General features: G+C 40.1%; 1 protein-coding gene across 4 annotated transcripts in view; it reads right to left on the bottom strand.

The window, feature by feature from the left end:
• sdk1b (sidekick cell adhesion molecule 1b) overlaps positions 1–16,501 on the bottom strand; it is a 296,949-nt gene that overhangs the window by 23,668 nt on the left and 256,780 nt on the right. For all 4 annotated transcript variants that reach the window (XM_055009968.1, XM_055009969.1, XM_035943818.2 and 1 more), the window contains 4 exons: positions 12,848–13,042; positions 6,742–6,943; positions 256–359; positions 48–118 (listed from right to left, as the gene is read on the bottom strand). In XM_055009968.1, the coding sequence (XP_054865943.1) occupies positions 48–118; positions 256–359; positions 6,742–6,943; positions 12,848–13,042 (572 nt within the window). The remainder of the gene's footprint in view (positions 1–47; positions 119–255; positions 360–6,741; positions 6,944–12,847; positions 13,043–16,501) is intronic.

The raw sequence follows: 16,501 nt of genomic DNA, 5'->3' as shown, positions 1-16,501 counted from the left end.
GTCTGTGTTTGTCTGAGACTGTTGGTGTGTAAGAAGTCTGAAAATACCTTCCACTGCACCAGCACTGAGGTGGTAGTTGTCGGTTTCACTGCGAGAATCACTGGAGGCTCATCAGGCACTGGAAAGTAAACACAGGAAGAGTGAAGAAGATGTACAGACAGACAGACAGACAGTTCTACTACATTCCGTTTGTGGAATCCATACATCCTCATCTAAACCCTCACTTCCCTCCTGTGTTGCATCCCAGTTTCTCACCATCCTGCAGAGTTGTAGCGGCGTCCGTCTCCCTGCTGAGGACGCTGTCTCCCACATCATTGGTGGCAAACATCCGAAACTTGTACGACGTGAAGGGCTTCAAACTGTAGACACAGATACGCAACATTTGCAAATGTGTCAGGGAAAAAAATCCAATTTGTTTTCAAGAATTTTTTGTAGCCAGATTGAAAAAAAAAAACGTCAGGTTGATGTGATTAACCAATTTGAAACTCATGCACTTGTTGTTTCACACGAGACAATTTACAATACTTCAGTGGAATTCTCTCGTGTAAAACTGTAAATAGATGACTGGATATGTCTCAGTGTAGAATCTCCTGTGAACCTACTCTGCTTCAAGTATCGATCAAATGTGGCCAGTTGTAACTTCTTACAGATGCAGAGGATGTGCTGTTAATCCAGGACTCATTCTTTTCTTTTTATTTGAAAGATGTGCCGTTTGTGAGCAATGTGTCTTAATACCTCCTCATAGCAACGACTCCGTGCTTTAATCTCTGATTGCTTCACATTTGGACCTTCTTATTATTAGCCTGTCAGTCATTTTGAGATGTACTAATCTGCGTTGAAATTGCTAAATTAGGTGTGATTTGATTAGTGCAGTAGCCAAAGTGAGAAAGCTGTATACTGACGAAAGCTGAAATTAGTTCATAAAGCAAGTATTTTATGATAATGTAATTACAGCAATGCCAGAACTCTGAAGTAGCTTAGACACTGCTGTCATTTTCCACTCAAGGTTTCCTCACTGAAGAGCATTATGTGTGCTTGTGAGACTATTCAAAGTAATTTCTTTCCTCGTAAAGCCTTTTGAAGGCTTTGACACCATTGTTTATATCAACTTTTCTTTATTTTGGCACAAAACCACACAGAAACTGCAGCTGTTCTGTGCAAGATCCAAAAAGTGCATGAAGTCTCTCATTAGAATCACTGCTCTATGGCACTACGCCTGGTCAGAAACTCATCTTTAGCACCACTATACACTCTGGAAATAACTTCCACCCAGTCTCTTAGACATGTTTTGCTCTTTCACTGTGCTTGGAGGGGCAGACGGGATCTTGAATAATAATTATCTCACACCTTTCTTAATTGTCTTTGCTGCCAAAGTGTCTTTACTGCCATACCACTGCAACATCTGCATTTCTCCTCTGTGCAAGGTGAATGCATTAATAAACATAGAATAACAATTTACATCAGTCATTTTGCAAACACTTCACTTTAGAGCCACTTACAGTTGGGTCAGAGGACACATTGGTGGGGACTGGCTCAACAAATCTGCCCTGTTGCATGCAAATACTTTAAACATACCCTCTCCTCTGCACTGATTCAAGTTTAAAAAGCACAGGTGGTGAAAACACATGCTTTTCCATTTTTAATTGATCTAACCTATTATGAACAAGAGTTAAAAGGAGCAGTTTTAATAATTTCTAACGAGGATTTGCTCCACGCCTGCTCACACATCTACGTGCGAGGTCTTCCTCCAGACTTTATTTACAGACAGCTCAGGAGACTGCAGAGCATCAGTTACAAATTCAGCAGGTGACAGGAGAGCTGCTCCAGTGTCTTCTTGTATAATAATGAGCTGAGCCCAATAAGGGACAAGAAGAGGCCCTGTGGGGTTGTGGGTATCGTAGGAATAGAACATCAAAGGCACCAAGCTCAAACATGGTGGGGTACCAGCAACACTGGGAGGATGTTAAGGACAGTGTTTCAAAGTGTTAATGTGTGTGTGTGTGTGTGTGTGTGTGTGTGTGTGTGTGCACTGTATAAGTGTGTCTGCGCATCAGCCTGGGGACCTCGATATTTTGGTTCCAAAGACGTCTCGCTGGAAAAACAACAATTAAGGATAGATAACGAGTCGGTATGGGTGTGAGCATGCGGAGATATAAGCTAATTCCTCCATCCGGCGCAGTAATGAGAGCATTCAGTGATAGAATGAGCTCGAAAACGGCATCAAAACAACAACAGCAACACCACCAACATAGTAGAGAGACTCTCCCTGAGGCAGCTTGAAACAGACTGATGCAGACACACTGAGAACTCTCTCCAGCATCTCAAACAGCCCTACAATGGCTTGCAAAGGAGCACACACAAACAGTGGAGAGGCAGGCGGAAACACACGCTATATACTAGTAAAGCAGCATCATAGTCATAGTCCATCATGGTCTGTAGTCATACTCCAGCTGCCAGGAGAGCAGGACCACTATCACCCGCTGCCATGACGACAGCAACACTCGAGGATGGAGGGTGAAAGAAAGAGGAAGACATGTGATAAGGCTGAAGGTCTCTTCTACAGGATGAGTAGGGGTGATGGTTGAGCAAAAAATAAAATCCTCATGAGGTTTGAAAGCATTTTCTGTTGATGGATGGAGGGAGGGAGGCGGTGACAAGCAGACGGATGACGCATGAAAATGTAGTCAAGACCGAGGACTGACAAACAACAAACAGAAACCTGAAAGCAGAGACAAATAGGTTTAAAAAAAATAGTAAGAGAAAGACAGAGCAGTTCCTGCTGTGTATGGTTTGGCGTCTGGGACCCTCCCCGTTTGTCCGGTAATTATGATTACTTTGCTCTCTCGTGATTTTTTTGTGGTGTATGTTTATAGGCTCCACAAACCTTTTCTGTGCTTTAAGTTCTTAATAAATAAAACCCTTTCTTCTGTTTTGTAATTCTTTGCTGTTTGCTTTGAATTCACAGCATCTTCCCCTCTCTGTCCGTTCTCCTCCCCAAGGATGAAGAAACATCACAAGATTTCTGCAGATTGCTGTAACTAATTCAGCATATCATGCTCAACAAACTGTCCATTTTAGGGTTCTGTAAGGAGGTGAAAAACAGTAACATTTGTTCTTGATTTCACCAAGCTGAAGATGGACTTTTAGACTGTTTGGTAACTCCCGCCTCCCCCTTAGATATCGTTGTTATGGCCATCAAACTTTCACTTCTCACAAAGCACATACGTAGCTTACAGCAATGGCTTTTCACTCAGTGATGTTATGAAATGAATTCTGCATTTCAGACAATGGCAGACAACCAACATTTGAACTTTTTAATGTTACTATTTCAAGCTCACTTGTTTCTTAATGAGAACAGGGATTCCAAGGATCTTCCTCAGGCTTGGTATCAAGGCAGATGCAGGCTTATTTTAACGGTTTGATGAATGAAAACTGAATCCATTTTCTTCTGTACTCTGCTATGTTTGCCCATCTCAGCCTGTTGCAGCATGCTGCTCACCTTACTGCTTGGTAAATGTGAAAACGTGTGAATGTGAAGAATGATTTAATGGCACCTATGATTGAGCCTGTTCTGTCACCTGGGTTTTGGTTCTTTTTCCAAGAAAGAAGTTGTTATATTTCCTCCCTTATTAGCAAAGATCAATCCCATTTTTTTTACAAGCACTGACTGTCATTTCCACTGGTTTTGCAGACAGTGATGCTGATATTTGTAGTTTTGGCTATTTATTCTCTTCATATACTTTAGCTCGTGTTGTAGTTTTGGAAATGATAAAACAGACTAGAAGCGGTTCATTCTCAACATTAAAACTACTGACAGATGAATAACACTAAAGTGTTCAGCTGTGAAACGTTGATTTGTGCTGACCAACAACTTGCCCACTTGCTAACAGTGACATGCCAAGAACTGCTCAGGACTGAAGAACCCAACGCACTGACCCTACAATTCTACAATTTTATTAAGCAGATGCTTTAATCCGTCTTAAGCGGTGTATATCTGCGAGTATAGTGTAGCATATTAAGGAGCACAAAATTGGGGGGGCACTTAGAAAAATGGGCTCTCAGAAAAATGGGCTCTTTGAGGAATGAAACTGGGCTTAAGAATTACTTAAGAACTACAACAGAGCAAATATTTTCTTGATAACTATGAGCTTTGACTCATAGTGTTTTTACTTCGGCACACTTTTGTAATGCAAACCTGCAAAAGTTCCTCCATGTCTCTGTGTTCCTGAACATCTCATCCAGCAGATCATCACAGCTTCACATCCAGTCTCCCTTTCACTACTACAAAAGCTCTACAAGTATCATTTTCCTTCTGCGAAACGGGTGAATTTACAAATTACATCTGGTTTTCCGATTTCAAAGTAATTCTAAATTCATCACCTTCTTACCAACTGCTTCCTTTGGCGATCACAGTTCATTAGTTTATTTATCTGCATTTATTCATTCATTTATTCACTGTCTGTTGTTGTTTATTGTTTGTTCATAGTATTAGTTAATAAATGTTTGTATATAACTGTCATCAGTTCTACCGAGTATTTCTTTGTTTTGGGAACTGAAGGTCAATGAAATCAGAGTTCACGACTTTCATAATGACACTGACCAATTTCTTTTTCATCAAAGTGTCTTTGAAACGTAGTCTAGATTCATAATTTTCTCAGACAAGCAGAGAATGGTGCCCCTAAATTAACGAGTGCAATTTTAATCCTGAAGTGTAGTTTCTACTATTAGGTGTGTTGCAGCCTACACTTTTATCTACATTGTTTGGTGCAGTCGTATGAGGCAAATTTTTCTACAAATTTGCTACAGTAGATACAGCACAAGCAAGGATCTAGTCACGAGAAAACAACCTGGATAAGAGCCATAAAACAAGTTGAAGTGTGAATCGATCCAGCCTCAAAACTCTCCAGATACAAACGGTCCAATGTCAGTGACCCGGTGCCAAACACTCCAGGAACACAGTGTCCAGGTGGAACTATTTGGTTGGTGTGAAGAGAAATTACACAAGATTAGGCAGGTGATCGTAGGAGCTTCAGTAAAAAAATCAACTGGACTTCTCTTGTATGTTCTTGAAAATGTTTCACCTTCATTGAAGAAGCTTCTTCAATTCCAGCTGAGTAATGGGGACTTACAGAACTGCACTACTATCACCTCAATAAGCTGTCACTATACTGCACTACTGCCAGTGTCCATAGGTAGAATTTTTATAGATTTTATTTATTTTACTTGGTTTTATTTATTAACACTGTATTTTGATCCTTTTTCAGTTAAAGTCTTCTCTGTAATTTTTGCCCTTTGAGAAGATTGGACCCTCTGGTGGAAACTGCTTATAATTTTTCTGAAAGTATTTTTTAAAAAAACACTAAAATCTCCAACAAACATGATGAAAATGTCCCAAAAATATTAATGTAAAAAAGGATTTTTTGGAAATATGCAGGATATATCACAAAATATTAAGAAAATATTTTAACAAATAGGAAAAACTCCAAAATATTCATAAAATGTTCATAAATATTTGAAAAACATAATTAAAATAATCCACATCCTTATCTGCAGCTGAAGTCATGGATTCATTCACTCAATAAGGTACATTTTCATATGTTCTATATTCATTATATGCACAGTGAAATTCTCTATCCTCTAGGTTTATGTTTTACACCCATGATCTACGCAGACAGAGTTTTGTTTTTTGTTTTTAAGTTATTTTTTTGGCCTGACTGGCTTCATTAGATAGGGTGTCGAGAGGCAGACAGGAAAGTAGGGTGAAGAATGGGGGGAAGAGCTGCAGCAAAGGGCCGTGAGGTGTGTTGGGGACTATAGCCCCTGTTTACAGGTCACCCGCTCAACCAGTTGAGCTATTTGAGCACCCTAGGCAGTTGTTTTTTTTTTTTTTTTTTTAAATATATGTTTATTATTTTAATATAACAGAACAACAGAAACAGGTGGTGATATCACAGGTGCACATCTATATTGTTGAGGCAGGATCAGAAATTAAAAATAAAAACAAGAATAACAGGAGTCTGAGTTACTTAAGATTGTCCAACATACTAATGACTGGTTGCCAAATTTTGAAAAATAAACTTAATCGATTAGCTAACATGTATCTAATTTTCTCTAAGTGCAATACATTTCCCAATTCTTTTAGCCACATTTCAAAAGAAGGAGGTTTGTCAGACTTCCAAAAATAGCAATATCATCTTCCTGGCCAACAATGTACACAGTGATATAACTTGTACTCCATTCTTATTTCTTCCCCAGTCCAAGTCAGTCGGTTTTAATGTTGTGGCTGATCGGTATACATGAACAGCTGCTACACACATCCAAGGCTTGATGTTTTTACCACACCGTCCATATCTTATCCACCGATGTTCAAAAAGTTGGAACCACCCAGGCAGTTTCATGTTTTACATGAAAACTCACACTTTTATTCATGTGCTAAGATAATTGCACAAGGGTTTTCTAATCATCAATTAGCCTTTCAACACCATTAGCTAACACAATGTAGCATTAGAACACAGGATTGATGGTTGCTGGAAATGTTCCTCTGTACCCCTATGGAGATATTCCATTAAAAATCTGCCATTTCTAGCTAGAATAGTCATTTACCACATTAACAATGTCTAGACTGGATTTCTGATTCATTTAATGATATCTTCATTGAAAAAACTGCTTTTCTTTGTAAAATAACGACATTTCTAAGTGACCCCAAACTTTGAACGGTAGTATATGTGCATGTGGCCGTACCTGTCAACGGTCCATGAAGTGACGTTGTGTGGGATGTCAGCGGTGTGGGTGTTCCAGTCCCTGCCGGGCAGCTCCTTCACCTGCAGGGTGAAGTACCTCAGCAGGGACGAGCCTGAGCCACCATTCACCCAGTGGAGGCGGAGTTGGCGAGCTTCAACCTCATCCTGAGGAACCGACAGCTTCCTGGGCGGCTGGGGACGTTCTGTGGAAGCAGTAGAGAGGTCGGAAGAGGCAAGGGAAAAGATGAGAGCAGGAGAGAGAGAAAGTTGAATAAATGATGTGACAGAGATGACAACAGGGGAATTGAAGAGGAAGAGCAAAAAGAGAAACTAAAAACAGTTTGATGATATTCTGAAATATATACAGCAGATGGATAGTAAAATGGGGCTTGGGTAGCCTATGTTTATGCCACATATGCATCAGTGTGGGAACTGCGATGCATTCACAGGCTTAAATGAAACAAGACATCTAACCACTGCAGCATCAAAGAAGCTATATCTCAACAGAGTGACTGTGTGTACCTATTGGTCTGTGTTTTTGCTATTTAATTACAAGATGAAAGATGGCTCTGGGAGCCAGTATCTTTGTGTTCACAGTAGCTGTGTGATTAGTACACGCCTGTACACACATGTGCTAACACCCAAACAAAAACGCACGGCCGGGGGCATAACTGTCTAATTTCAGGGGCATCAGGTTATCGATTAGGTCTAGAAATAAAAGCAGTATCGATCCTGTCTGCAGTTTAATTAATCTGCACTTATTTTCTCAAACACACACACACACACACACACACACACACACACACACACACACACACACACACACACACACACACACACACGCAGACTACAACACAGGCTTCCTTCATTCATCCTTATCACAAGTAATTTGACTCAAATGTGTTTGTCTCTTTCTTCCTTTGCACGCCTATTCTTCACTGCCTTCAAAATTTAGTCTATTCTCTGTCCTCTTTTGTTTTTCTGATACCATCTGTGTCTCCCTGTCTGTTCTCCTTTTGTTCTGTCCCACAGTTAAGATCGTGTTCTGATAATAAACTCGTATTTGTAAGAACAAGTGCTGCACTTTTCAGTATTTACATATTCCTGTTATACAAAGCAGAGGTGCAGCGGAGAGAAACATTTGAATGCTCCTAGACATGGTATAAATTAAGCTAAATATTCCATCTTGTCCATTATTTTATAAGTTTTCACCCTTTTGGAGACAAGCATTTGCACAGATTAATCTCAACAGTAAGAGTTTTCTACTGCATGCAGCCTCACACACATACTCAAGAAGACAATTTTCTTTTCGTCGGGCTTAACTTGGTCTCTTCAGCATCATCAGAAAGAAATCTCTATTAGGCTATTCTGACTGTCTCGCAGTATGAATGGGCCATTATGCCACTGAAGTGGAACAGAGAATCACTGAATTCTAGTCTCGAGAAATCCTGATAATGATGCCGCGGATGTTATGATATCTGATCCAATTAAAATGCACTACACATGCTGGTAGCTGCGAACAGAGTATCTGACATCATGATTCCAAGTTTTTACAATAATTCATTAAACTCTCATATTTTACATTAGAATATATTACACACTCACACAAATATATTATATATAGGGCTTTTTAGTGTCTTACTAGACATACTCGGTGCTGCTCTGCTCACAGAAAGCTGGAGAGAGAGATCAGGGATGACACATATCAAAGTCTGTGTGCTACTAAAGTTATTCATGCATTTGCCTACAGAGACACCAAAACCACTGTAACTTCATTTTTTGAAGTGATTTTTCACTTTGCTCTTCTTAACTCAGGAGTGATCAATCTTCAGCACCATCTGCCACTTAAATCTTTCTCTCTCTCCGTCTCTTTTTATCAAGTGAATCTTATGATGAATTCAGGGATGCATTTTAAAATGATTGATGATTTAAATGCATCAGATGGCCAGAAACTCAAACCTCAAATAAATGTTAATGTTCCTCGGTATGCATTGAATGTGTAATGAGATGACTGTTTGTTAACATATTCATCATATGAACTTTTTAAGGTGATGTCAGTTTTGTTTCCTTCAGTTAATACGCATTAAAAACAAGATGAATCAAAGTACTGTTTGTACGATTGCAACATTGACTTCTATGGCTTTTACCTTGAGGTAAAATCATTCAGCAGTGAGCGCATATTTACCTGATCCCGTTAACCTTGACAGTTTAACCTCATAATAAGCAGCAACACACCAGTCATCATTAAAAACGTTTGCTGTGCATCCAAACCTTGTTTGATTTGACTCAAAAGTTGACGAGGCTCATATAGTCAGCAAGTGAGGGCCAAATCTAAGGTTCAAATTTTATGTTTCCCTGGAAACATAAATCCCTTTATTCTACATGGCTCAGTTAGATTTTGCAATAATTAACTACTGATGTGAACCAGATGTTATTAAAAAAAACAAACAAAAAAACCCCCAGTGTTTTGTTTTGCACTGTCTCCACAGAAGTGCAGGTCTTTGTATTGCACTGAAAAATTAGCCTACAGTAAAGAAGTGTGACAGGAGAAAAGAAAAAACACACAGAAGCTGCTTTAGGTTCAGAGGGTTAAAGAATCAGGGTTGCACAGTGGCTTGGTGGTTCGCACTTTAGCCTTGCAGCTAGAAGATCCCTGGTTCACGTAGTTACCTGCTCTTTAAGATATTCAGAAAATTCTTACAAATACATCCTACAACAACTCTCCCGCTGTAGTCTTACATTACTGTCTATGAGCTAGACAGTAGTTGCATGAGCTACCTGTTCCTTTTGGTAACTTCTCTTCTGATCCTTCAGTCAAAAATCTTTCGTGAAGTGCCACTTAAAAAAACACCTCCATTACCAAACCTACGTGTAAACACACAGCTGTAGCTCACACGTGCACTACAGGCCAAAAGTCTGGAATTGAGATCAAATTTGTACAAAAAAAAGATCATAGTTTCATTGGTGTACTTTGCAACAAAATAAGCATGATTATTACTCTGCTAAGGAACGGTGCAGTTTTGTGACGATCAGCATACGTTTGTCTGTCTGTCTGTTAGCAGCATCACTCAAAAACGGACAAACAGATTTGGATGAGATTTTCAGGGAAGGTCAGAAATGACACAAGGACCAAGTAATTAGATTTTGGCAGTGATGTGGCTTATAGTCTGGATCCACAAATTTGTTAAAGATTTCTGTATCGTGAGATATCTACACAGCATCACTGTAACTATGGCAACAAGTGAACACTACGTCAGCTGCATGCTGACGATCACATGATTGCGATCCTATTACAAATCCACTGTTGCAGACTTATTGGGACAGCTGCATTCTGAATGAATGTGACAGACTGGAGCAGAATGTTGGAGAGGTACGACTCCAGACAGGATGAGATAAAAGCATCAGAACGTCTGAATCTGAAGGATCAAAACTTCACTTTACATTTGTTTCTGAAAAGCAGGAAAGAAGAGCTGCGGCACTCGCTCGCTTCACCTCTTTAAGAGTCACATCACGGTAAAAAGCTGTTCTTCCTCTCTGGCCGTCAGTGGCCAGATTTTTGTTGGAGGATATATTTCTTCTGTTTCGGGTTTTTAAGAGGTAAAACAGCAGGAGAGTTCGAGTCGCTGATGTACCTCATACATCTCACCACATGCTCAGTGTCTGGCTCTAGGTCTGTTCTAAAACTCTTGTTGTTTGGGGTAAAATGAGAGAAAATGTTAAAGGGAAATTAGCAGCAATTTTTCTAAAGGACACAGTTGCCATAATTGCATAATTGAGTGCTGATGCAACTATTGATTTTACTTTCTCAGATCATGGCATTCAGATCTGACTTTATGTTCTTTTCTCTCTCTCCTTTGCAAAAAAATAGTCTAATTTTAATTCGCGCCTGCTAACTGTACACGTTGGAGCCGCCCACAACACATCATGGTGCTATGAGAACGTAGACAGTTGGTGAGAAAAGCTAATAATCCCGTCTCATTCACTTTGGCTGCTTTGGCTGAAGTGATACACAAACCAAACTGATCTGGTTTAATAACATTCCATAATACTTACTTTAGCAAACTTGGCTGAACCCCCCCTCCCACCCACCGTTTTAATTGACTACTGTTACAAACATGTAGGTCATCATTTGAACTCTTGACTCTCATTATACCTCTGCAGGAGAGCTCACACCTGGAGACTTCAATATCTACATTTACTGCCAGGACTTTCTAAATGTCATTTCATCTCATTCTGTATATATCATGTCCCACATGCTGAAAAGGTCATACTTTTAATCTTGTGCTAATAATTTGTGCCCAGCAACAACGGCTTCTGCATGTCCAGCCACAAACCACTTGTTGAAGTGCAGACAACATCAAATCTGCTTGCTTTTCTTTCCCTGACTTGCTATATGCGAGGACTTCATGTGAGGTACAACAGGCATATTTTAAAAAGCCAAATCATCACCTACATTTCCCAGATTATTGTCAGAAAACTGTCAATTTAAGTATTTATAACTGAACACAAAAAGAACAGAGAAAGTAATTACAGAATCATTATGGTGTCTATTATAAGAGACCTTTTAAATGTTAAACATTTTGTTTATATTTATAATGTTAATTAAGTCACTCCATCCTAAAGCTTCAGACGTTCAAGCACATTTTATTTCCTTATACATTACTGTAATTCAGAGTGGAGTGCATTACAGGTTATTGCTCTGCTGGGATGTGATACGTGTACAGTGGGGCTGCACACAAAAGTTAATTTTACTGATCATTGGTCAAACATTTCGCTTCTTTATTTGTGTTGAATTATCCAGCAATGTGGAGAATATTTTACGGAAACCAAATGAAAATGCCTGTTATACCGGCTCTCCCAGCACTGCATTGGAATTAGATCATTCTATTTACGCTATTTTTCTCTGAGGTTCAGGTGATGAAAAGGTTTTAATCTGCCTTTCCTCAATACCTACACATAAAAAACACACATTTTAAATCTTTACAGCCTGAGCTATGAGCAAAGAAAGTAAACAACGAGTTCCTGGAGGTTGCCACTCGGCATGGCAAGAAATGCACAGACGCTACTACATGATGACTCCGTCCTATTAGTGAGCCTGTACATCCTGACGTGTGGAATGCAGCCATTATTATAGAAAAAGTCAGAACCACTAAGTTCTCTGGATGACCTGCTCAGGTCTGACTGATGTTCAACATTTCTCCCCGGTGTGTCCAGACGTGCTGAACCACCGAGGGTCAGAAAATGAGGAGATTTTTTTTGTTGCTCTTTAAGATTTCACAAAACTCAGCTCTTTGTTTGTTTGGTCAGTTGTCATGGAGATAACTCAGCTATCTTTATTCGTGTTATTGATGACACTGGTTACTGCTTTGACAACTTTGAGCATTTAGCATTAAAAAGGCCCATCGGTGGTCAACATTAATGCAGTGAACTACATCCGTGAAACATCCGTGGTGGAGGCGATCTTCAAATCTACACTCCATAAATTGTTGACTGAAAGACCCCATTTGGTGAAAATCAAGGTTATATGCTGGAAGACATAAAATATAACTGAAATACGCAGTCAACTGAGTATTTCCACCTTGCTGCTACTGACAACGAAAGTGGGTTCAGACTTCTGGTGTTGCATATATAACAAACTTAAGGATCTGATCCTGTCAACTGGCAGAGCAGCACTTCCTGTTTCATTATTCTTCTTCAGAATTAACTTCCAGTTTGAACACGTGCAGCTGAATTTCTCCAGTATTACAATTTGCATTTGTGTAGATGTTTACAGTTGAGTAGAGCTGTAGATGAGCTGGTGCATGGGGAAAAAGCAACAGACTTTTAGATTTCAGAAGAAGCAATGATGTGGTGTTGCATCGAATTCATTTTAAGGTTGGAGAGAGTTATTTTCAGAGCGAAACTTCTAAAAATGTAACTTTTCAGAGATGAGATTTTGTGGGTATAGTCAATGACCGAAGACGGACACCAACTACTTTCAGCTCCTCGTGTTTGTGGTGCAGCTTGAGCGGTCATGCAGGTTGGGTTCCTAATATGTTAAACAGCAGTGGCTAAAAACAGACAAGACAAATGAGATTCAGAAGACCGCTAACGTGTCTGTCCTGTACCTCTGCGTTCAGTAGTAACAACCAGAGCTTGCTGCTCTTCGCCCCAGCCCACGGCGGTGCGAGCAGTCAGTCGGAACACGTAGGTCTGCTCAGCGGCAAGTCCTGTGACGGTGAACTGGCGAGCGTTGGAGCCCACCTCCACTGTGGTCCAGCGCTGAGGGTCCCTGCTGTCAAGGCGGTAGGAGATCTGGTAGCCTAGTGAGGGACAGAAGGGAAGACAGAAGGATGGGAAGGATGGTCGAAATCCATGGGAGATTCTTGTGTGAAAGTGTCTGTCTGTGTGTTTCTGTGGTCTGCTTCGGATCAGACGGCCCACAGGAATCAAAGATAGCGCCACGTTAGATAGAAAAAGCGTTGAAAACACAGCGGCACAATGCCATATCACATAGCCTCATTTCCCACAATAAAACAGACAAACAAACCTGCTTTTCTGCAGAACCTGAGACTACATTTCCATACATGTAACTTCTTTCCCAGATACTTCCACACCATTTAGACACCGAACTCCAGTATATAGTCACATGCTCCTATACTGACATTATAGAAACATACAACCTCTGTTCTGCACCCTTGGCAGTGACCCTGGTGTACACAGCGTTTTCTGTCTCATGTGCAGCAGGCCATGTAATAAGACTAACATCCTTCAACACATACACGCACACTCAGATCACTGATCCCGATCCGAGCTTTCCACAGGCCACTGGTCACTCACAAAGGCTCTTATTATGAAGATTGTATTGTACACCAGACACACACACTCTCTCACAGACGCCCCGTGCATCCACAAACTGTCAGAAAAACACAAGTGTGTGGATGTGATTAGTTCACACTGAGACTGTCGGGATAATAATCTGCTCAGAGGCACATAATCTGGTTGTGTGGGTGATAATCTCATCAGATAATCTGATTGTATGTTAATGTGAATGCTGCGTGTGGAAGATTATTGGATAACAGCTAGATCACAAATCCTCTGGCATCTCAACAACTGGGTCAGAGCTCAGCATTATGTTCTGCACTGAACAGCATTAGGACTAGGGTTGCCACCTTTCAGAAATGAAAAAAAAAGGATGCCCACCATGGCTCCTCTGGGCCACAGTTCAGTAAAGTTTGAAAGATATTCACGGATTTGGACTTCCGGCATCAATAACTCATTAAATATACTTTGTCAAAACATAAACAATGCCTCTTTTCTGTGTTAAGTTGTGACTATCCCCAGTTAACATGGACGTGTTTCCTGAACAATCACCAGGTGTTAAACACCTGACAGCATGACAGTGATCTATGTGGATGAAGCGGAATGTTTGCTGGACTGATCGGTAGCACAATGAGTAAAACGGTGGTCTCATAATGTTATCGCTGGATAACGTGGTTTCCTCCCACCGTATTTGAAAAATACGTGTTTTTTATTTCGGCCCGCACATTTCTTTTTACTGTCTGTAGATGATATTTACATGGATATAGACTTTGTTAAGTAGTGATGCTGACGTTTTTCGGTGAGGTCTTCTTTATCTGGTATCTTTATTTCACGTAAATCCAGGTCTGATCGTGACGAATCTGCGGACGAAACATCTGGAGACGGAAACTATCACCAGTTAACCTGATCACCAGTTAAACTGGAACACTGGTACTGTTTCTGTTGGGAATAATACAGTGTTAAATGGTCATTTATTGGATCCCTTGATGGTTTGTGATCAGTTACATTTCAGGCTGAATGTTTAATAATAAATGTCAAATGAAAGCTGTTTAACTAAAATATTGTCACTGTCCAACTATCCTTCTTGAGCGAACCTAATGTTACCATTGCCAGAGATAAAGCCCATATACACCAAACTGTTTTCGTTTTTGGAGATAGATTTTCCTATTTTAGTAGTAATAGTTCATATTCACCTTTTTGCTACATTGACTTTCTTACGTGTTACGGTTTGTTTTGGTTTTAGCTTTTCCATACATTCCACTGACCTTGTCTATCTTAATGATAATAAAGTCTTAGTACTCAAAGTTCTCCAAAGTACAGTCAGATCCATAAACATTTGGGCACTGACACAGTTTTCAGCACATCAGCTCTGTACACCACCACAATGGATTTGAAATGAAGCAATCAAAATGTGCTGTAAGTGCAGACTTTCAGCGTTAATTTAAGGGTATTCACTAGGGCTGGACCCGAATGTCCGGATATCCGAATATCCGGTCGTTATGGTGGTATCCGAATATGTATTTTGAGATCCGGGTATTCGGATCCCTCCAGTAGGATGTTACGGACCAAACCGTATATTCGGATATCCGTCATTAATCGGAGCCGAATATCTGGAGCCCAGAAATTGCTATTCAGGCCAGTCCTAGTATTTACATCCAAATCAGATGAACAGTGGAGGAATTACAACACATTTCAGATGTGCCCTCCACCCTTGGGACCACCTAAGGGACCAGAAGTAATTGGACAACTGGCTGCTCAGCTGTTACATGGCCAGGTGTGTGTTATTGCTTCATTATTTCATTGACAAGGAGCAGACACAGTGTCTAGAGTTCATTTCAAGTGAGGAATCTTTTAAGGTCAGCTGTCATTATGAAGTCCAAAGAGCTGTCACTATCAGTGAAGCAAGTAATTATTAGGCTGAAAAATCAGAAAAAAAAACAATTAGAGAGATAGAAAAAACATGAGGTGTGACCAAATCGACTGTTTGGTACATTCTTTAAAAGAAAGAACGACCTGGTGAGCACAGCAACACCAAAAGACCCAAATGACAGAAGAATCCTGGCTTCCACCTTTTAAAGGGACCAAAAGTAATTGAACAAACTAACAATCAGAAAACAAATTGCCACATTTAATATTTGGTTGCAAATCCTTTGCAGTCATTGACAGCCTGAAGTCTGGAACCCATAAACATCACCAGATGCTGGGTTTGGTCCCTGGTGATGCTCTGCCAGGCCTCTACTGCTGCTGTCTTCACTTCCTGCTGATTCTTGGGCCATTTTCCCTTTAGTTTTGTCTTCAGCAAGTAAAATGCAGCTCAGTTGTATTCAGGTGAGGTGATTGACTTGGCCTTTGCAGAACATTCTACTTCCTTGCTGTAAAAAACTCTTTGGTTGCTTTCACAGTATGCATTTATACTGCGTTTATACTTTAGTTTTTTGCTTTTCAATACATTTTTTCCCAATAATTTCCCCAAAAATTTAGCTTTTCAATAAATTCCACTGACCTTGTCTATCTTAATGAAAAGCAGAATGACAGTACAGTCTCACTGGTGTCCAGAGCACTCCAGAGCTGAAAGTTTCTAAGTAAAACTGTGTCTATCTGGTTGTTTTGTGACACTAATTTTCTCTTTGCATCCCACATGTCTCATCTCTACACAATATATTTGTATGCAGTTTTTTTTAAACCAACCTTACCACAATGACATGACATTTTGTGTATCTTGGAGGACTTTCCATGGATAGTTGCCCACTATGACTCTGAGTGACCCCCAAGGTAGAAATATTTACCCCCAGCCTTTAGTCTCATTAGTCCTATTCCTCCCAACCGTTTGCTGAATGCTGCACAATTTAAGGTGAGATAAAAAAGGCTTCCCACACTTGCATTCTCAGTTAATCTGGTTAATATTTCATGTTTTTAAGTGTTTAATGGATTGTTTTGTATTACATTCACATTAGATTTTA

Source organism: Amphiprion ocellaris, chromosome 4 (assembly GCF_022539595.1).
Source record: "Amphiprion ocellaris isolate individual 3 ecotype Okinawa chromosome 4, ASM2253959v1, whole genome shotgun sequence".
In the NCBI taxonomy this organism is placed as follows: domain Eukaryota; kingdom Metazoa; phylum Chordata; class Actinopteri; family Pomacentridae; genus Amphiprion; species Amphiprion ocellaris.
Note: the sequence above shows the minus strand (reverse complement) of the source record. Positions and strands in the feature narration are given on the sequence as shown.